The 23,387-nt window shown below is 42.2% G+C and overlaps 2 protein-coding genes across 4 annotated transcripts in view; one reads left to right on the plus strand and one right to left on the minus strand.

Moving 5' to 3' along the window:
* cacna2d3a (calcium channel, voltage-dependent, alpha 2/delta subunit 3a) overlaps positions 1–23,387 on the plus strand; it is a 691,437-nt gene that overhangs the window by 611,651 nt on the left and 56,399 nt on the right. The gene's annotated exons all lie outside the window — the stretch shown is intronic.
* On the minus strand, positions 1,188–23,121 carry LOC105014013 (leucine-rich repeat and transmembrane domain-containing protein 1). Of its 2 annotated transcripts, none has more exons than XM_010875955.3 (4): positions 22,209–23,121; positions 5,457–5,844; positions 3,679–3,884; positions 1,188–2,166 (listed from the first exon to the last, which is right to left on the minus strand). In XM_010875955.3, the coding sequence occupies exons 1-4, from the start codon at positions 22,213–22,215 to the stop codon at positions 1,676–1,678; spliced, it is 1,092 nt and encodes a 363-aa protein (XP_010874257.2). In that variant the 5' UTR covers positions 22,216–23,121; the 3' UTR covers positions 1,188–1,675. The 2 variants fall into 2 exon arrangements, with proteins under 2 accessions (XP_010874257.2, XP_010874255.2); XM_010875953.2 differs by having other exon boundaries at positions 22,138–22,241.

The raw sequence follows: 23,387 nt of genomic DNA on the forward strand, positions 1-23,387 counted from the left end.
CAACGGATTACACAAAAACAATAACTGTAAGCTGTTACGTTACCAACTAAAATATTGTAACTGGATAACAGATACTTTTGAAAAAAAAAATTACTTTTACTTTTGGATTACTTCAACTAAAAAAGAATAGGTGCGCGAAATAATTATGACACATTATATGGAATTGAATACGCGCGAAAAGCTACGAATATCTTGATTTTTATATACAACAAACGTCAATACCTTTTTTATATGGCATGTTGTGCTATTCGAATAGTGCCTGAATTTGCCTATAATTTGCTGAGTCTTTAGACTTCTCGTAATGGTTTTCATCCGATCTAACAAACAGCATAGCATAGCATCATAGCATAGCATCATCTTCCGCTTATCCGGGGCCGGGTCGCGGGGGCAGCAGTCTAAGCAGGGATGCCCAGACTTTCCTCTCCCCAGACACTTCCTCCAGCTCTTCCGGGGGGACACCGAGGCGTTCCCAGGCCAGCCGGGAGACATAGTCCCTCCAGCGTGTCCTAGGTCTTCCCCGGGGTCTCCTCTAACAAACAGATCCCTGATAAAATAAAGAAAATAAAGCAACAGTGCAGCGAAGCAAAGACTAACAACGGAAAGAGTTGGAATGACCGAAGGTGCTACGATGCCATTGACTCAATAGAAAAACGGAGCGCTGAGACCGAGACGTAGCCTGCAGAACCTGTAACACAAAATTACCTATTGGAATAGGCAATTCCAATTTGTTTTCTAATGCCTTTTAATATGAAAGTAATTCGAAGTAATCAGATTGTTACTGAATTTGAGTCATCAAAATGTTACATTACTGATTACAAATGTGGACAGGTAACATGTAACTGTAAAGGATTACATAAAGAAAGTAACCTACCCAACCCTGCACACACACTGCCAACATACAAACATACCCAGCAGCTGCCTGCTAAGAATCTGCACTTCGGACAACATCTGAAAGAGAAATGAACAACTGCAGAGAAACACGATTCAAACAGCTACTTATTAAAAATATTACTTTTTACAGCTACTGTATCTAGAAACAAACATTTATCCATATAATCCATATATATTTGTTCCTACTGGTTATTGGTAATGTTTAGCTGTATTCGGGTCAACCCCCCCACCCAAACCCAGATTCCAAACTTGTCTTGCCCAGGGCAAATGGTTGTCAATGCACCCCCCCCCCCCCCCATCGGTTATCATCAAATTCAAAAAGGGTTCAATCACTCTCAAGGAAAAGATTCCAGGACTTTTTCAATACAGCATAGGATATTTGTAGCTCCTTTGTTTTTTAAATGTTCAGTTGATACACATTTCTGGATAGTCTGTGGTTCCCTTATTTTCCCTTAGTGGTTTTGAATAGGATTGCTTCGGGGAATACAGTACAATCCATTGGGGATTAATATCAGAGTTTTGGACTTTTGATATCTTTACAACCTGTCTCAAGTAATTGCTTTCTCCGATATTTTACTTGATATTCCTCTTTTACTCTGTTTGACACATAACCTAGTTGTAGTTGACAGACACATGTTTTGGGTCAGGTCCAAGTGCAATCTATGGGGACAGAGGTTAAAGTTTAGGCTGGACACACTGTTTAAGTCACACACACACACATATGTAAGTAGTTTAAGGTACAGGTTCAAAGTTGGTGGGTTCACAGTTCAGTCATTCCCGTCCTCTAGGCGATAGCATTCTCCAGGGGTTCCTTCTCGGCTGCTTTGGTGTGATCACCCCCCCGTTCTCCCTTACTCTCTTCGCTCTTCTTCAGCTCCCGCTGGTACTTGGCCATCAAGGCAGCATAGGCACAGCCATAAACCGCTGCCGCCAGCATCATCATCAGCACAATGCCGCACACCACACCTGTCACGATCACTGTGGCAATAGCGTGACGCAGGTTCACTGGGCGAGGCCGCTGCTTTGGCTCGCATTCTGGGAGGCCGGCCCCTGCTCCGCCGAACCCCTCCCCTATTCCCATTGGACTGTGCTGGTGGCCATTACCGTGGGTGTGACCCCTGGTTGACCTCTCAGACTCCAGGTGGTGAATGTTGGCAAACAAGTAGTTGTAACTGGTGGTCATGCAGGCATGAAAGAGCTGGTAAGGAATCATCTGGAGGTCTTTGTCTTTCATATCCTCTGGCTGGGCACAGGACACCTCATCCACCACCCCACCTGGGAGATGGGGTAGAGAGAGGAAGAGTATTTATTAGAAATTTGGATGGATTAAAGTGTTGTGCAATCTTGTTTTCCAGAGCACCCAACAGAGAGAGATTCATTATTCAAATGTTGCAGGAAAAAAATCTTGTGAGTGCTTGTTTTCAAGTGTGTGTGTCCAATAGAGAGGGAGCTATAAAATGTATCAGTATTATTCACTTCACCTCTCAGTGGTCATAATGTTGTGGCTGATAGGTGTATAGATCAAAGTCAAAATCCTAAACATTAATTTTTTGCCCTTGTTGAAAATGACCACATCAGCCTAACCCGTGTGACATATGTTCAGTGCCTAGTTATTATTATCATTAACAACAGTTGCTAGCTAGAATAAGACAGAGATGTTGATATACAGATATCAACTTGTATTAAAAGCATGTTTGAGATCATCTTAGCATAAAAAGAGAGATATTTTTGTACTATTATTATTATTAATCATCTGACAAGCTTAGTGATTTAAGGAAATTACCAGAATCAGCGAGTAACAAACATTAAAATGTATGTAATAAAAGAACAGGGTTGTGATGATTAGGCCGGTGTGCTTATGACATGTTAATTGTCCTCTCTTCCCCTATCTCTCTCTCTCTAGCTCTTTCCGTAGATTGGTAAACATGCCCTGGTTCGGAGGACCTAGTTGAATGACAAAGCATACAAGATGGTCATGTTTTAGAATGACAGACTGGGTAACCATTATAAAGGAAAATAATCCGATCAGATGTTTGTGCGCGCACAGAAATGTTTATACCTACAAAAAATATGCATCCTCTGATATAGGCTTTTTCCCATGGATTACAGTCATTAATGGGGACAGATCTTAATTCTTCCCAGAGAGCTGATGCAGTCTGAATGGAATTCATTCCTCTGAATTCATTATATCTTTGTATTACTCTATTTCTAATTTCCATTGTAACAGAAGACTGAAAGTCACATTCACCTGCCCCCTCACATGCTATTTCTATGCTCACACAGTCACGCCGACACCTCAGCAAATAACTTTGCCCTTTTCTTTCTCTCATCTGATGTGCATTTGTTAATAGCTAACGTGCTCTCATTCAGATGCACTCTTGTAGCTGTGTTGAAAGTGACAGTCCTCACCACATGGGTCTGCAAATACTAATCTACTAGGAATTACCTCATAAACCGCAAACACATTCACGCATGTACACACAAACATTCTTTGCTACTTGGACAACAGTTTTCCCCAGCTAATTCCCCAATGGGCTCTTGAACAGCAGCTGCCTGCTCTCTGGGGCAATGGTAATACAGTCTGCCATATGGACTTCATGAACAGTTTTTGAGTGTCCGTTGGATTTTGTTTCTGCTAGAGCAACTAACAGAGTTGTCAAATGTTGCCAGCTTTACAAAGTATGTAAAAATATTAATGCATCAGGACTATCTGGTACACCAGTTGCATTAATTCATCCTTTAGTTAGGACACATTTGTGACTAAACTGGCCTCACAGGCATCTTCACCTTTGAACAGGAAGGTCTCCAGCCACAGTTTCAGGCCTATGAGCTGGCAGTCACACCTCCAGGGATTTCCTCTCAAGGTGAGGTGGACCAAGCCCTCCAGGTTGTCCAGCAGGGGCTTGTCCAACCGCTGCAGCCTGTTGTGGGCCAGCCCCAGTTGGGTCAGGTTCCTCATGCTCTCCCCCAAAGCACCAGGTAGACCTGACAGACTGCGAACAGAATAGAGAATAAAAAGAGAGAACAGGTCAACAATTCAACCAGAGTGTATTCAATGCGCCAAACAAAAATTATTTGTTGCTGGGGCAAGAAAATCCAAGTTTGTTGGTATAGCACATTTCATACACAATGGCAATTCAAAATGCTTTACATTAGGGAAAAAAACATCAGTCATACTAGAAATGCATTTTGCATAAAAGACAAAGTATACAAATAAAAACATAACATTTAAGAGGGCTGACATATTATTACAAGATTAATAAAAGGCAGAACAAAAGGCTGATTTTGAAGTGGTCAGTGGTGAAGCAAGTCTAAATATTGGCAGTTTGTTCCAACTCTACGCAACCTAATGACAAAACATTGCCTCACCAACCTTTGTCCTTACTCTGGTAACGTTTAGCAGACCAGACGCTGATGACCTGAGGGGTCTAGAGGGTTCATGAGAAAGTACATCTGAGATTTAACTTGGGTGATTTATATAAAAGTAGCAATATCTGAAAATCAATTATATGATATACAGGAAGCCAATGCAGAAATCTAAGAAATAGTCACTAAGACAATCCAGTTTTCCAGTCTGTCTAGCAATATTGTATTGTCAACTGTGTCAAACGCTGCACTTAGTTCCAATAACATTAGGGTTGACATTTTGACCACAATCAGTATTTAGACAAATGTAGTTTAAAACTTTAATAAGCACAAATTCAGTGGTGTGATGGGGCTAAAATCCTGATAGGAAAGTCTCAAATGTGGGTGGATTGATTTCCTGCCTGTTGGGCCCTGGGTAGGGCCACTGTGTTGCCGGACCCCCCCCGTCTCAGTCCCAAGGTGTTACGCTGCTATACTATTGTTCTGGGGGATTGGGTCAGTTCTCCTTCCCCACTAAGTTCTCCTTCTCCACTATAAATCATTGTTGATATGAGGAATGCATATTCTGAATTTTCCCAGTCTCCTCCCGTTTTAAACTTTATGAGGACATGAGGTCCTGGTCCACACCTGTGGAGTACCTGGTTTGTACCTTGTTGCTGTCCCTGTCCTTGTCCATCTGGTCATACTTCTGACCGGGTCTAAATTTAAATAGACTCTGGATTTAGCCCACATGCGTTTATTAATTATTCCTATTGGACTCTTATTATCACAGCCAGAAGAGGACTGGTCACCTCTCTGAGCCTGGGTCCTCTCTAGGTTTCTTCCTAAATTTCTGACTTCTTAGGTAGTTTTTCCTAGCCACTGAAATTCAACACTATTGTTGTTTGCTCCTTGGGGATTAAGGCCGGGTGTTTCTGTAAAAGCACTTTGTGACAACTGCTGTTGTAAAAAGGGCTTTATTAATAAATTTGATTGATTGAAAATAACAATTTAAGAAATTACTTCAATTAAATAAAAACTATTTCAAAGGAGTAAAGGAAGGACGTTTACCATATATAAAACTATCATTAACAACTAAAATAACGATCAGGCTGAAATCAATAAATAATTTCATAGTTGATTTATATAAACAGCAGAAGAACTAATCTAGAGTTGTACCAGACCAGAGTAAAGGAGAAGAGAGAGTTTCACAGTGGTACCTGTTGTTCGACAAGTCAAAATGTGATAAAGAGCGAACAGGCCCCAGCAGTCTTCTGTCCAGTTCTCTCAGACCATTATTGGCCAGACTGAGACGATGCAGACCCCTCAAACCCAGTAGTGTGGAAGGTGACACTGACGTAATGGAGTTGTTGGATAGATCCAGAACCCGCAGCAAGGGCGTGTCCCGGAATGCCATGGAACCCAGACCTCGGATTCGGTTGTCCTGGAGATGGAGTTCTAGAGTGTCGGGTTGGAGGTGGCGAGGGATATCATATAAGCCCCGTCCCCGGCAGTCAACAACTTTGGTGCGGCCATCACACAAACATCCCTTTGGACAGGAGAGGGATGGAGGGACGAGGAGGCAGAGAAGGATACAAACAGCTACGGCTGTAAAGAGGGAGATGGGGCAGTCAGAGAGAGAGAGAGAAAGGAGAAAATGTGACGGAGACCGTCAGGGAGAGAGACAAAAAAGAGAGGGATGGAGGCCATCAGAAAGGGAGAACACAAAACCTACTAAAAACTTCATTGTTAATAGCAAACAAATTCCAGTATGCAAAAACACTCAACCATTAAAGTCATACTAGACTAGTGATACTTCTGTAGTTTACGGAGGGAAGCCATAACATACACACACACAACCTCACACTTAAAAACACATAGGCAAAGATAAGATATATTCAGTGACAGTTCTATTGCATGCCTCATTGAAACAACTTCCTGTCTTTTTTATTTTGTCCACAACATAATGTGTAGTCCAAAACTTTTTGGACAGTGGCAACAAAAAAAGCTCTATAACCCATCATTATGGATTTGAAATGATACAGTGACTACTCTATATTGGAGGAACCATTTAGAAATCGCAGCACATTTTGTACATAATCCCCCATTTTAATGTGCCAAAATTATTTGAAAAGACTAGCATGGTATGCAATAAATAAGTTATGTCCTGTACTTGGTTGCATATCCATTGCAAGTACTGATTGTATGAAATCTGCAACCCATAGACATTACCAGATGCTGGGTACCATGCCTTGCAAAAGTATTCATCCCCCATGGCATTTTCCATATTTTGTTGCATTACAACCTGTCATTTAGATGCATTTTTATTTGGGTTTCATGTAATGGACATACACAAATAACTTCTTACAAAAAATTCTACAATTTTGTATTTGCAAATTCTAAATGTTTTCGCCTCATTTATTATGAAGCCACTAAATAAGATCGGGTGCAACCAATTACATTCAGAAGTCACATAATTAGTTAAATAAAGTCCAACTGTGTGCAATCAAAGTGTCACATGATCTGTCACATGATCTCAGTATACATACACTTGTTCTGAGTCTTGAGTTTTTGAGTCTGCAACACCACTAAGCAAGGGGCACCACAAAACAAGCGGCACCATGAAGACCAAAGAGCTCTCCAAACAGGTCAGGGACAAAGTTGTGTAGAAGTACAGATTAGTTGGGTTATAAAAAATATCACTTTGAACATCGAATCCATCCACTGAATCCATTATAAAAACATGGAAAGCATATGGCACCACAACAAACCTGCCGACAGCGGGCCGCCTCCCAAAACTCATGGATTGGGCATGGAGGACATTGATCAGAGAGGCAACAAAGAGACCAAAGATAACCCTGAAGGAGCTGCAAAGCTCCACAGCGGAGATTGGAGTGTCTGTCCATAGGACCACTTTAAGCCGTACACTCCAGAGTGCTGGGCTTTGCTGATGAGTGGCCAGAAAGAAGACACTGCATAAAGAAAAAAACAAGCAGACGTGTTTGGTGTTAGCCAAAAGGCATGTAGGAGACTCTACAAACATATGGAAGAAGGTGTATCTTTTTGGCCATAGAGGAAAACGCTATGTCTGGCGCAAACCCAACACCACTCATCACCAGAGAACATCATCACAGTGAAGCGTGGTGGTGGCAGCATCATGCTGTGGAGATGTTTCTTATCAGTAGGGACTAAGAAACTGGTCAGAATTGTAGGAATGATGGATGGCACAAAACAATGGCACGGAATTCAGGGAACTCCAGAGATTTGAGATTGGGACGGAGGTTCACCTTCCAGCAGGACAATGACCATAAGCATACTGCTAAAGCAACACTCGATTGGTTTAAGGGGAAACATTTAAATGTCTTGGAAAGGCCCCTTGAAAAAGTCCAGACCTAAATCCAATTGAGAATCTGTGGTATGACTTAAAGCTGCGCTAGGTAGGATTATTCATTTTGAAAACATAGAAATTCAAAGCTACCCTGCTAAGTCATACATAGTAACATTTATTAGACTAACTAGAGCTAGCTCCGAGAACCACTAAGCTAACATTGGCTTGGATACATTCAGTTGTATCACTGGTTAGACTAACTTAACCCAATTTAAATAAAATGTACATTTGTCTAAATAAACACATACAGTTTGGTCTGGATATAATTGGACACTGATGCAAGTTTTGTTATTTTGGCTGTTTACCGAAATATATTCAAGTTACAGTTAAATGATGAATATGGGCTTACATTGCAGTCTCTTAGCTTTAATTTCTGCTCTTTCACATCCAAATTGGAGGAAGGGTTTAGGAATCACAGCTCTTTAATATGTAGCCCCCTCTTTTTCAAGGGACCAAAAGTAATTGAACCGTTGAATCAAAAGCTGTTTCATGGACAGGTGTGGGCTATTCCTTTGTTATTTCTTCATCAAGCAGGTAAACGGTCTGGAGTAACTTCCAGGTGTGGCATTTGCATCTGGAAGCTGTTGCTGTGAAGTCACAACATGCGGTCAAAGGAGCTCTCAATGCAACTGAAACAGGCTGTCCCTCAGCTGAAAAAATTATCCATCCAAGAGATAGCAGGAACATTAGGAGTTCCAGAAGACAGAAGCAGATGGATGAATTCTGAAGTGTATAGGGATATATTGTCTGCTCAGATTCAGACAAAGTATTAAACATGACATTTTATTTATGATTGTGTTCATTTGAAAATGGTTGCAATTCCTAAACATTTCATATGATATTTTTGTTTAACCCCTTAAATTAAAGCTGAAAGTCTGTTTAATTTCAAATCCATTGGAACCAAAATTATGAAAATTGGGTCAGTGTCCAAATATTTCCGGACCTGACTGTTACTAGATGGCTAACAATTCTTACCTGTGTTGTTGCAATAGCATTTTCGTTTAGCTGTTTTTAAAGAAATGCATCAGAATTTCATCAATGAAAAGATGATAGACTCATGGGATCTACCAGAAATAATTAATAAATGTCATTGCTCTCAATAAATTCGAACTTAGGTCTTCCACATGAGAGGCACTGTCTTTAACCACTACGCCACAGCATCACACGTTTCAGCAGTCGCTACACTCCATTGAGGATTGTGTAAAACTGACTAACGTTTCTTATTAAGTTTACCTCCACCACAAATAGCGTCTATGAACTGTATTGCTTTTGCCACTGGCTGTTTTAACAGCTTATTAGATAGTAATAGGCTTACGAGTATCTACTAACTTCCTAGGAATAATCATAAGAATTGAGTATTTGCTAGCAAGACTGAAGATGAACTATTCCATGCAAGAAACAGTCGCAATATAACTGTATAGAGTTTCATGTTTCAGCCAGCAAAGTTTTCACCATAACAGAATAATTCACAATGCATACTTTTCTTTCACCTGCGAGGAGATCGAACTCGGGACCTATGGTTCACAAGTCCGCTTCTCTAACCACTACACCATTTAACAAAGGGTAGTCATTCAGTCAGTCAGCCACTCAGTCAGTCAGTCAGTAACTCAGTCAGTCACTCACTCAGTAAGAGACAATCACTCTTCTTAGCCGATTCTGCTTACACGGTCTGGCAAAAATGAAACATTAAAACGCTGCATTTTAGAAAACAATCAATTACTCACAGCACCACAGCATTAAGTGAAAACGCAACAGCATTACCTCACAACACAACAACACAGTGGTATTTTAGAAAGAGGGTTTAAGGAACTAAAAGAGTTAGAAACTCTGGGTTTACGGTTTCAAAGAGCCAGTTCAGCGTTTCTATGAGTCAGTTACTACAGCAACATACTCTGTGAAGCTAACCTGCTTGCTAGCAGGTTTTATCCAACTAACTTTGAGTTTGTTCTACTCTTTAACTGAAACCTGCTCTCTGAACGTGTCAGACAGGGCGTATCCTTTTCTCAAAGGGCCACCTGAAGCACAAATACTTGTGCCAATTTTCAGTTAGGAGTGATCAGACCCCGCTTGGGTGTTTTTTTTATCATTCCCCAATGATTATCTGTTTGAGCATTACCATTTTTCTGCACGATCGATCATTCATCTGAACAATATTCTCAGCTCTGATATCGTTCCTATGATACACCATGGACGTGCTCTCAGTAATTGCTGCCAGATTAAATTTTTATGTATATTATTGCTATATTTTAGCTTTATGTTTTTCTTAGTTCTTACTACGTAGATGTGCGCCATGTCACAAGAATGTCACTGTTCACTGTCACTGTTTGATAAATGAACACTGAACTTGATATTACACCCGCACGCACAAATTTTTCTTGAATATATACTCATATTCTGCATGTGCATTTATAAACATATCTAATTCCACTGGGGAGAAGTACATGGTCCGAGACCTTTTTCTCCTGTTGCCATGATGAATCACGTTATCTGCGTTCCACTGATGAGCGCTTTTTATCTCCTCGTGCACATGCTTTACTCCAGGTTAACTAAACTCAGAGTTGACTGAACTAATTGTTACCACCTGTTCTGAAACCGTCAAATCTGAGTTTGACAGCTCAGAGTTAGTCAGCCCAGAGTTGTGATTTCAACTCAGAGTATGTTAACACTGCTTCTGAAATACCCCCCACAGCATCAGCCCAGAACACAACAGCATTAGCCCAAAATACAGCAACATTTGCAGAAACGCTGCATTTGAAGTTAGTTGCTCACAACGGTGCTCCAGACCACTTGGTAGTGCCAAGTGTAATTAGTTGGGTTTTCAACAAAATATTCATTTCATATCGGGGGACTGACTTCGGGCGGTGTTACGTTATTGTTTTTATTATTAGCTCGCTATCGTGAACACTTATCAGACGACTTTTGCAATGAGTACATTTACATTTATGCCCTGCGAAAGAGGTAGTAATGAATATTGAATCCCAATCAATGATGAGGGCAGAAAAAGGTGGTTGGTGGCAGTACATCGTGACATTAACAGTCACAAATGTGACTTCATATTAATATTAATATTCAAAAGAGACTTGGTGTTTGGGAAAGGCGACTGAAACCCCAGAGGAAGACGAACAAGGAGAGAAATGTTTCCTAACAACGATGGACTGAACAGTTTCTGATCCGATGTAGACACATGATCACTGTTTAGGCCCTGATCCCGCATCCCTGGATATGGCCTTTATAATGAACCAGGAGCAAGCAAGGGAAATTCAAGAGCTTCGAACTAAGCTGGAAAATCTGACAACACAACACCACTTTCGTGTACAGTGGTTTACTGGGTCTGATGAAGACATAGCTTTTTACACAAGGTACAGTAAATTGTTTACTGTTCAGCAATCCCAAAGTCCTCCTGTACCTCTTGTGTTATGCAAAACTAGGACACCAAATCGTACCGAAAGTAAGCTTATTGAATGAATATTGTCTTAGCATTCACTGCAGTGTTGAAATTGTTTTAAAAGAAACTGAATTGCAGTAAAACAAGAAATGTATAATAAATATCTGTAAGAATCAGGATGTTGAGACTAATATAGGCTGCAACATAAGCCAAGTCAAGTCTAGTGCTTCTTGATTTGATTGTGGTCAGCAGAGACCAAGTTAGTCACCAGTGCAAACACGTCTGAGATAAAGTGTTCTTTGATGATAAACTTCATTGAATACACTACTTTATATGGAATATTTATTATAAAATTTGTTTCCTTACTTATCTATTTTTCTTCACTTTATTTGTGTTATGGACCTAACCCAATGCAAGGAGAATATATAGTACTTAAACAATTTTCTTCATGTTTAGTCGTTGCCACCAATCAATTAGTTTTTCTTGTTCATGACACATCTGTCGCTGGGTCTGAAACAGGATTTGGCACATCGTTTTAACATCCACCAGTCAACAGTGAGCCAGATAATCATCTCTTGGTCAACTTCCTCTACTTTCTGCTTGGGTTAATATGGATATGGATCCCCAAGGATACCATCAAAGCCAACATACCACTCGAGTTCAGTGAATATCCAGACACCAGGCTTGTAATCGACTGCACTGAACCACTGCCAGACACCATCTTCTCTACTCCTGCAAAGTGAGGTGTTTTCTTCTTACAAGTCACACTGTACCTTCAAGGGCATGTTGGGAATGTCACCACATGGAACTATCACTTTTGGATCCTCTTTGTATGCTGGTTCTGTGAGTGACAAGGAGGTTGTTACGCAGTCAGGAATTCTTTCCTTACCTTGATCATGGCCTTTATGAGGGATAAGGGCTACCTCGTGGATGATCTTGTTCCATGCAAGATCTGTTTGCCAGCTTTTCTTGCCGAGGTGCATACGGATGCCAGTGCATGAGGTTAGGGAGACCCTATTCATTGCCAGGCTAAGGGTGCATGTCAAATAATGATCCAGAGAGTAAAGGAGTACAAGCTGTTTAACACTGTCATCCCTCTGAACATCTCAGGCAGCATCGACCAATTATTTGCGGTGTCATGCTTGTTGGTCAACTATCAAAATAGACCTTTGGTAAGAGCATGGGCCAAGCCGGTGTAAATATACATTTGTATTTGCTTTGGGTCACTCTGATTTGGAACAGTCGTTAGGGAGATGCTTTGGTGCATGCAATATTTTTTAAAGACAACTGCATGTTTAAATGTTTACTTTGCAAATGTGAAAATATGAAATGTATAATTTCTGGATGAAATGTATCAATAACTTGTAACACTGCACTGCATATCAGTTGTTTGTGTAGATCATATTGGCCTTAATAAGGAAATTCATTTTGGTAAACACCAAACAGACAAAATGAAAGATTCAACAGCATGACAATGTAATACAGAAGATAGAAATGTATAAATTAATAGGAACTGTGTTATTTGTTGAACTGTTGAAATTATACACATTAAAAACATTCTTCATACAATCCATGTTTTTTTTCTTTATGGGAACGCTAATACTTTCAATTTCAATAGGTGCTAAAATGTAACAACTTCAAACAAATACTAATTCTTAATTTGTAAAATCTGAACTAGCACTCAAGCAGGGGTTTATATTCAGTTGTGAGACAGACTTTTCTGCAAGTAGTGATAAAAATTAGTGTTCAACCTTCTCTATAATAGTGTTTGAAACTTGAATATCTTTATATATCCTCTCAACTAGAATGTCCTCCTGAGCACAGATGACAAAGTCACCCAGATGCCCTGTGGTTAGGATCGTCTCCAGATGGCATCATATTTGACCCAAGTGTGAGCTCCCACTTTGGAGTCTTGGAGGCTACGTGGCCAAATGTATGTGGACTGCCCTTACCTGAAGATACAGAATGGAGAGCTCAATTTGAAGAGATCACATGTCTACTACTGGCAGGTACAAGGTCATATCCTTCTAGCTACAACCTGTTAGAAGGATGTGACCTAGCACCTGCCAGTAGTAAGCAAGTAAAGAAAAACGTATGTTGACCAGAATAACAGTGTCTTACAGAAGATGTTTTCTTATCTACAATATCTATCATCTTTCCCTACTCGCATACTGTGCAGCTTTACACTCTTCATCATGGACCTGTGACAGGCAGCCCTGCCTATATACATCTTGAACCCATTTTCATTGCAAGCTGGAGTCGTGGAGGCAGATTTAACTATTCGATGTACACTATTAGTGTTAAGTTTAGGCAAGTCCTGGAGACATCTTGTAAATAACAGCGACATTGCCAGACATAGCGCTAGTAATATAAACGCTACTGGTTTGTAATATGGGGGACCGGAAACTGGCACACCGGTAGGAAGTGGGTGTGGAACGTTCGGTCATGGAATGAGCATAAAGCCTCATCTCATTTTATTTCAAATAGCTTAAAGCCTATTTGAAATAATCCCAACCAAGAACGTGATTTAAATTAGTCAATGTAAGTTTTCTTTAATTAGAATTTTACATTGAGTGCCTTCACTAGATTTTTCGACCAAAAGTAAAACACCAAAAACAACCCCTTGCAACTGCCTGTAGTGGTCCAAAGCACTTCCGTTGTGAGCAATTTGAAATGCCGCCCCTAGTGGTCTGAAGCACTTCCGTTGTGAAGCACGTGCATTGTGTTTTGGGCTAATGCTGTTGTGTTCTGTATTAGCTGATGCTGTTGTGTTGTGAACCAATGTTGTTGTGTTGTGAGGTAATGCTGTTTTGTTTTCACTTAATGTTGTGGTGTTGTGAGTAGGTGATTGTTTTCTGAAATGCAGTGTTTTTATAAATGTAAATGTTTTTTAACTGTTGTGTTTTCAACTTTTGTTTGCATCACTATTGTTGTTGTGTTTCATTTTTGTTAATGCTGTTGTTTTGTTGTGCACCCATGGGCCACTGTAGGTAGGCATGTTGTGTAAATCACATGACACAAACCGCCAAAAAATCTAGTTTAATTCCAGGTTGTAAGGCAATAAAATAGTGGTGGTGGTGCACACTTTCGCAAGACACTGTATCTTCCTGTTGTGTCTCTGCCAGGCCTGTTCTGCAGCCATTCTCGGTTCTTGCATGTTTCCAGGCCTTCATCTATTCAGTCTTGTCTTGAAAGCCACCCTCAATTTAATTCAGATTGGTTGATTGACTCGGCCAGTGAAGACATTCTTACTTTTTGGCCTTGAAAACATATGGCATTGTATTTGGGGACATTGTCCTGTTGTATTGTCCAATTAGTTTAGGGATGTTTGGTTGTATCTGAGCCATCAAGATAATTCATTAAACGTAATTAATCGTACAGTACTACTTCTTTAAGTAGTTACATCATCAATGAAGCCAAGTAAGCCAATACCAGTGGCAGCCATACATACACCGTATTTCAGAGATGGAGGGGGTGTTACATTTTGGGCACTCTTCCCTCTTGCCATTACTCTGGTACATTTTCATGTTTGTCTAATCTGTCTACAATAACTTTTTCAAAATTTCAAAATAACTTTGGCTACAGTATGTCTCTGATTGATTTATTCAGATGTATCTGCCTTTTGATAGCGAGTTTGACTTGCACTAATAGTGCCACATAACACATTTCAAGTTAAAACGCAAAGCCATGAATGAAGACTAGACATTGACATCCCTCTTATTCATAAACTAAAGATAGAAACAAAAAAAGTTCATATATATATATATATATATATATATATATATATATATATACACACAGTAAAGGAAAATAGTATTTGATCCCCTGCTGCTTGACTTGGGCAGGAGCTGTCACTTGCTGATTTGCAACAGTGTCCGGGTCACTGACAAAGCAATTATCAGTCTATAATTTTAATGGTAGGTTTATTTGTGAGAGACAGAATAACAACAACAAAATCCTGAAAAACGCATGTCCAAAATTGTATAAATTTATTTGCATTTTAATAAGTGAAATAATTATTTGATCCACTCTCAATCAGTCAAAGCTCAGTCAAAGCTCTGCCGGAGGTGGGCTTTGACTGGATCCCGAGGGAGGTTGGAGATATTGAGTCCGAGTGGACCATGTTCTCCACCGCCATTGTTGAAGCGGCCGCTCGGAGCTGTGGCAGTAAGGTCTCCGGTGCCTGTCGAGGCGGCAATCCCCGAACCCGGTGGTGGACACCGGAAGTAAGGCATGCTGTCAAGCTGAAGAAGGAGTCCTATCAGGCCTGGTTGGCTTGTGGGACTCCAGAGGCAGCTGACGGGTACCGACAGGCCAAGCGGACTGCAGCCCGGGTGGTTGTGGAGGCAAAAACTCGGGCCTGGGAGGAGTTCGGTGAGGCCATGGAGAAGGACTATCGGCTGGCCTCGAAGAGATTCTGGCAAACCATCCGGCGCCTCAGGAGAGGGAAACAGTGCCCTACCAACGCTGTTTACAGTAGAGGTGGGCAGCTGTTGACCTCAACTGGGGATGTCGTCGGGCGGTGGAAGGAGTACTTCGAGGATCTCCTCAATCCCGCCGTCACGTCTTCCATTGAGGAAGCAGAGGATGAAGGCTCAGAGGTGGACTCGTCCATCACCCGGGCTGAAGTCACCGAGGTGGTTAAGAAACTCCTCGGTGGCAAGGCACCGGGGGTGGATGAGATCCGCCCTGAGTACCTCAAGTCTCTGGATGTTGTGGGGCTGTCTTGGCTGACACGCCTGTGCAACATCGCGTGGCAGTCGGGGACAGTGCCTCTGGGATGGCAGACCGGGGTGGTGGTCCCTCTTTATAAGAAGGGGGACCGGAGGGTGTGTTCCAACTATAGGGGGATCACACTTCTCAGCCTCCCCGGGAAAGTCTATGCCAGGGTTCTGGAGAGGAGAATACGGCCGATAGTAGAACCTCGGATTCAGGAGGAACAGTGTGGTTTTCGTCCAGGCCGTGGAACACTGGACCAGCTCTATACCCTCTACAGGGTGATGGAGGGTTCATGGGAGTTTGCCCAACCAGTCCACATGTGTTTTGTGGATTTGGAGAAGGCATTCGACTGTGTCCCTCGCGGCATCCTGTGGAGAGTGCTTCGGGAATATGGGGTCCTGGGTCCTTTGCTAAGGGCTGTCAGGTCCCTGTACGACCGAAGCAGGAGCTTGGTCCGCATTGCCGGCAGTAAGTCAGACTTGTTCCCTGTGCATGTTGGACTCCGGCAGGGCTGCCCTTTGTCACCGGTTCTGTTCGTAATTTTTATGGACAGAATTTCTAGGCGCAGCCAGGGGCCGGAGGGTGTCAGGTTTGGGGACCACACGATTTCGTCTCTGCTCTTTGCGGATGATGTTGTCGTGTTGGCCCCTTCAAGCCAGGACCTTCAGCATGCACTTGGACGGTTTGCAGCCGAGTGTGAAGCGGTGGGGATGAAAATCAGTACCTCCAAATCCGAGGCCATGGTCCTCAGTCGGAAAAGGGTGGCTTGCCCACTTCAGGTTGGTGGAGAGTGCCTGCCTCAAGTGGAGGAGTTTAAGTATCTAGGGGTCCTGTTCACGAGTGAGGGAAGGATGGAACGGGAGATTGACAGACGGATCGGTGCAGCTTCTGCAGTAATGCGGTCGATGTATCGGTCTGTCGTGGTGAAGAAAGAGCTGAGCCGCAAGGCGAAGCTCTCGATTTACCGGTCAATCTACGTTCCTACTCTCACCTATGGTCATGAGCTTTGGGTCATGACCGAAAGGACAAGATCCCGGATACAGGCGGCCGAAATGAGCTTTCTCCGCAGGGTGGCTGGGCGATCCCTTAGAGATAGGGTGAGAAGCTCGGTCACCCGGGAGGAGCTCAGAGTAGAGCCGCTGCTCCTCCACATTGAGAGGGGTCAGCTGAGGTGGCTTGGGCATCTGTTTCGGATGCCTCCGGAACGCCTTCCTGGGAAGGTGTTCCGGTCCCGTCCCACCGGGAAGAGACCCCGGGGAAGACCTAGGACACGCTGGAGGGACTATGTCTCCCGGCTGGCCTGGGAACGCCTCGGTGTCCCCCCGGAAGAGCTGGAGGAAGTGTCTGGGGAGAGGGAAGTCTGGGCATCCCTGCTTAGACTGCTGCCCCCGCGACCCGGCCCCGGATAAGCGGAAGATGATGCAATGCAATGCAATGCAACTCTCAATCAGAAAGATTTCTGGCTCCCAGGTCTCTTTTGTACAGGTAACGAGCTGAGATTAGGAGCACACCCCTAAAGGGAGTGCTCCTAATCTAAGCTTGTTACCTGTATAAAAGACACCTGTCCACAGAAGCAATCAGTCAATCAGATTCCAAACTCTCCAAGGATGTCAGGGACAAGATTATAGACCTACAAGGCTGGAATGGGCTACCAGACCATCGCCAAGCAGCTTAGTGAGAAGGTGACAACAGTTGGTGCGATTATTCGAAAATGGAAGAAACACAAAACTGTCAATCTCCCTCTGTCTGGGGCTCCATGCAAGATCTCACCTCATGGAGTTGCAATGATCATGAAAACGGTGAGGAATCAGCCCAGAACTACACAGAAGGGTCTTGTCAATGATCTCAAGGCAGCTGGGAGCATAGTCACCAAGAAAACAATTGATAACACACAACGCTGTGAAGGACTGAAATCCTGCAGCGCCCGCAAGGTCCCCCTGCTCAAGAAAGCACGTGTACAGGCCCCCCTGCTCAAGAAAGCATCTGAACATCTGAATTATTCAGAGGAGAACTGGGTGAAAGTGTTATGGTCAGATAAGACCAGAATCGAGCTCTTTGGCATCAACTCAACTTGCCGTGTTTGGAGGAGGAGGAATGCTGACTATGACCCCAAGAACATCATCCTCACTGTCAAACATGGAGGTGGAAACATTATGCATTGGGGGTGTTTGTCTGCTAAGGGGACAGAACAACTTCACCGCATCAAAGGGACGATGGACGGGGACATGTACCGTCAAATCTTGGGTGAGAACCTCCTTCCCTCAGCCAGGGCATTAAAAATGTGTCGTAGATTGATATTCCAGCATGACAATGACCCAAAACACACTGCCAAGGCAACAAAGGAGTGGCTCAAGAAGAAGCACATTAAGGTCCTGGAGTGGCCTAGACAGTCTCCAGACCTTTATCCCATAGAAAATCTGTGGAGGGAGCTGACATTTCAAAATCACTCCTAAGATGTGTGCAAACCTGGTGGCCAACTACAAGATAAGTCTGACCTCTGTGTTTGCCAACAAGGGTTTTGCCACCAAATACTAAGTCATGTTTTGCAGAGGGGTCGAATACTTATGTCACTCATTAAAATGCAAATCAATTCATAAAAAAAAAGAATCTGGACTTTTTTGTTGTTATTCTGTCTTTCACTGTTCAAATAAACCTACCATTAAGATTATAGACTGATAATTTCTTTGTCAGTGGGCAAACATACAAAATCAGCAGGGGATCAAATACTTTTTTCCCTTACCGTGTATGTATATCATCTCACAGGTCCTCACTTGGATTCAGGTCTGGGGAATGTGAAGGCCAGCCTATGGGATCAATGCCTTCATCATCTAGGAACAGCCTACACTGCTAAACATATTGCAAATGAAACAAGACAATTTAACTATATTTTAGGTTATATTTGCTTGAAATAAGTGAAATAATCTGCCAATGGAACAAGAAACATTACATGATATTCAAGGCATATTTTATAACCAAGCGTTATAATCTAGCTTGTTATAAAAAATATACCACATTTTAAGGATGGTATGGTTTTTAACCTGAAAATAAGATAAATATACTTAGTAAGCCATATCTTTTTTGCATTGTACACACTGGCCAGGAGGATCCCAGGGCCCACTGCAACAGCGTAAGGTCTGACGATGGGTCTGAGGATTTCATCCCGGTACCTAACAGCAGTCAGGTTGGCTAACAAGTGGAGGTCTGGGTGACACTCCAAGAATATGCCTCCCCAGACCATCACTGACCCACCACCACTCTGGTCATGCTGGATGATGTTGCAGGCAGCATAAACTTCACTACAGTGTCTCCAGACTCTTTCACGTCTGTCATGTGCTCAGTGTGAACCTGCTCTCATCTGTGAAGAGAACGGGGCACCAATGGGATACCTGCCAATTCTGGTGATTTCTGGTGAATTCCAATCAAGATGTGTGGTGCTGGGCTGTGAGAACAGGTCCCGATAGAAGATGTCGGGCCCTCATGGAGTCTGTTTCTGATAGTTTGGTCTGAAACATGCACACCAATAGGCCGCTGGATGTCATTTTGTAGGGCTCTGGCAGTGCTCCTCCTGTTCCTCCTCGCACAAAGGAGAAGATACCAGTCCTGCTGTTGGGCCCTTCTACAGCCCGGTCCAGCTCTCCTTGTGTAGCGGCCCGTCTCCTGGTATCTCCTCCATGCTCTTGAGAATGTACTGGGAGACACAGCAAACCTTCTTGTGACGGCACATATGGAAGTGCCATCCTGGAGGAGCTGGACTACCTGTGCAACCTCATGCTACTAGTAGTAGTGATGGCCATTTTAGGCCTCATTACTGTTCTTCTAGCAGCAGGATATTATGCTAGCAGTTCTAACTCAGATTTTCTTTTTCAAAATAAAACCCATCAATGACCTATATAAGTTAATACAGTAAACAATCTTGTCTTTACATTTTATGTTTAATATCCGTTCCAATGTTATTCTTGTCTGTTCTTTTTCACAGACTACATTGTTAACTATATTGCCTTATACATTTCAATGATGGCTTTTATTGTGATAAAGAAAATCTGAGTGCTGCCCGCATAATATCCTGCTGCTAAAATAACGCTAATGAAGCCTTGAATGGCCATCACTAGTTAGCAGAGGTGGGGGACTCGAGTCACATGAATTTTCAGGACTTGTGATTTGCTTGATTAAAGTATGAAAATGACTTGACTTGACTTTGACTTGAGAACAAGTTACTTGAGACTTGACTTGACTTGAAGTGGAAGACTCGACAATGACTTGAACTTATAATAAACAAACAGCAATAAAATTATTTTATATGTTGTGACATCAGCACCACTAATCAGCGTATGTGCCTTTAACGCTGCCCAATTCAAACCGCGCCAAACATGGCAGACAGTAACGTTAGTCGAGCTCCACAAATAGTATCGTTTGGATACAAGGACTTTGAACTGGACCGTGTGAATAAAAAAAGATTTGCCAGATGCAAAATATGCAACAACGTCAAATTTCATTCGTTATTTTAAGAACCACAAGGAAAGGTAAGAAAGTAATCTCTTTATATTCAGTTTCACTAAGATCTATAACGATTAAGTTACTAATGTAATTAATTAATGTTTTGTTTGTCATAATTTGGCCTTGGTTGCATATTATATATATATTTTTTCTTGTTAGAAATGTGACCATTATCATTACTGAATACGTCTGGTAAATAGATGTAAGGGAATTTGACTATAACAGTGGCATAGCCTGAATTTTATTGTTGATGGGCATCTTAAAATGAGCGGGCATGTATATTATTACACGTAGGCTATAATGTCTGTATTAAATGTGCGCATTTTCAAGTGTTTGTGGACTGCGCGTTGAAACTAAAAAGCATTGTGCTTACACCATAACAGTTAACTTTACTGCATGAAAGGCTAACATGGAGGCGCCGATGTGATTACTAGCACCTAAACATTTCGAAGATTATTTTTTTTTTACTCATACAGACAAGAATAATTACAGCGTAATTACATATTAGGCAGTTTTTCAGTCACAATAATTAGTTTATAAGGTTGTTATTATTAGCCCTTATTACATGGATCGGCTGAATTCCAATGCAGAATGCGTGTTATTTCTTGATAACAGACCGTTGCCATTAAAAACAGCGCGTTGCTATGGACGCAGCAGGATTCTAACTAAAGACGGAACGGACTATTTTCTTTAGAGGAAGCAATACAATCGTTTTTAAATCAATAAATTCCTTTTTAAATCAATATTTTGTGTCAAATTATAAATGTATTTGGTAGGTAGCCATATAATAACCGGGATAAGGTATAGCGAGGCGGTTGTTATGGCGAATACAACCCCTTCAGGCTGATTCAAGATCCCCCCGCTTCGTCCCCCCAAAAAATTGTACCACGGAGGAGAAAAATATTTGATTTTGAAATCGAGCTTCGCACCGAGCGCACGTCAGAAACAGAGGACAGTGTGTGTGTGTGTGTTCATCTCTTTAGTACTGTGACTTGACTTGACTTGAAACTTATAAGGACTCGACTTGACTTGCTTAGGATGAACCCTTGACTTGACATGCCTCATACACACTTGATTCATTAAACTGTTTTCCGACATGTTAAATCACTGGAGCCATTGAACTTTGAATGTAGGCTGTTCATGAAAGTCAACAGTCTTCATCAAACCACAGCTGAGCATTCTGCTAATTTCAGTCATGAACAAGACAGATTTGACTTGATTTGTGTATGTTGAATTCCCTTGCAGAGAAATGTTTTACAAAGTTTCTATAAAACATGAAATGTGTGAAATGATGTAAAACAATAGCTTTTGCAAATGTGACCATGTGATCATGTTTTCCCATGTTTTTACTATGTATATTTTCTTTTTCAATGTATGTTTAGCACTTAGCCAAGATGAGAGTGTTTCAAAAGTATTTTTCTGGCTTTGGAGAGCTTGTCAAAGAGGGTCATTATTTTGTAAAACCTACCAACCAAGGTACCAACTAGCCTCAGGTTCAGCCCAAGTGACTCATTCAGATTTATCACATGACACACACATACACAGGTGAGCATTATTGCGACAGACAAGTTGAGGCCAGTTAAGAAAACAGCATCTTGTTCATTGGACATGCTTACCAGCTATAGGACATCTACATTATTGTCAAATAGCAATAGCTGGCAATACAAAGAAGTAGATTTTCTGTAAAATCTACTTACCTAAAACTACTTTTAAGTCATCAAGCTGACAGAACCAGCTTACTGAATGCTATTATGTAACTGGTAATTATAATAACAAAATAAAAATGTATTTCTTTCAACAGGGACAGTGTAAAACAAAACCCAAGTCTAAATAAGCTTGAAAAAAATATGCTTTTTAGCAGAAATAAGCAATAGCTAATCACTGCTACTTTATTGTTACTGTGACAGAATCTCACCAGTGAGTTCAGTTTGACAGATTCCCTTCAGCGATACTTTCATTGATGGTCCATTATCTGGTTCTCCATACCTGTCATATCTGCCTGTCGTCCCCTGGCCAGGTCCGCCCTCCCTGGATGGGCGAAGTGCAGCGATGGAAGGGTGCAAAGATGCTTACTGACCCGTTAGTAGTCCAGTTAGCGCCCAGCTAGCAGCCTGTGTAGCTTCTGGGTTTCTGCTGTTTAGCTTCGAATTAGCCATCCATTAGCTGTCCAGCTTTGACATTCAGGTTCAGTATTTAGCCGTCAGTTAGCGTGCATTAGTAGCCACTGCTACACTGTTTGTGTTGCTGGGTCGGTTTAGTAGAAGCAATGCGTAGCGAACTAAGGAGAGATGTGGGGCAGGGATCAGCGACAGACCCCCTCAGTGCCCTCAGGACCCCCAGCCCTTACTCTTTGGGTGGGAAACCCCATGAGAGCAGCCTTCACCGCCAGCTTGCAAACACGGGAATAGCAGCAATAGACTTAGGACGGAGTCCGTCTCACTTTCACTTCGGACCCTTATCTCTCTTGTTCACCAGCTTGGCTGCGCACTCACAACCTGCATACTCTCAGCGCTCTCAATCTCTCCTTATCCCTCTCCAGCCCTGCAGTCCCTCAGGGTTTTTTTCTCTTCTCTTGTCTTCTCGCCCTCTCAAACTCTCTCTATCTTGATACATATTTTCTCGATAGATGCATATTATTCTTCACATCAGTCTAAATCAAATGTTATCCTATATCTCACTCTCTCTGGCACACTCACTGCCTCGTTCTCTCTCTCTATGTCCCTCTCCAGTCAAGCATGTTGTGGCGGTGTGTCATCTCGCAGTGGACAGCTGTGCCTCTTAACATCACTGTGCAGGGACGGATGCCTGCACGCACGCACACACACACACACACAGAGGCTCAGTAATACATGCTTGTTACTCTGTATGCTCTGATGGCATTAGGGTTGAACTGTGTTGGGCTGGTCAAAAATGGACTCATCCTCAACTACCACACACACGCATGCACAACCACACATATACACAGACCCCACACAGAGCAAACGTACACACACACACAAGTGCGCTCACACACCATATACTGTGTGTTTGTGTGTGTAAAATGTGTTTGTATGCAAAATGATTGCTCGTATTGCACAGATGATGCATTGACAGTTAGGGACAAAAGGAGAAAAACTTTGTCAGAGAGAGAGAGGAAGATGGGGAAGATGAAGAATGGGAAAGAGG

Source organism: Esox lucius, chromosome 12 (assembly GCF_011004845.1).
Source record: "Esox lucius isolate fEsoLuc1 chromosome 12, fEsoLuc1.pri, whole genome shotgun sequence".
NCBI lineage: Eukaryota > Metazoa > Chordata > Actinopteri > Esociformes > Esocidae > Esox > Esox lucius.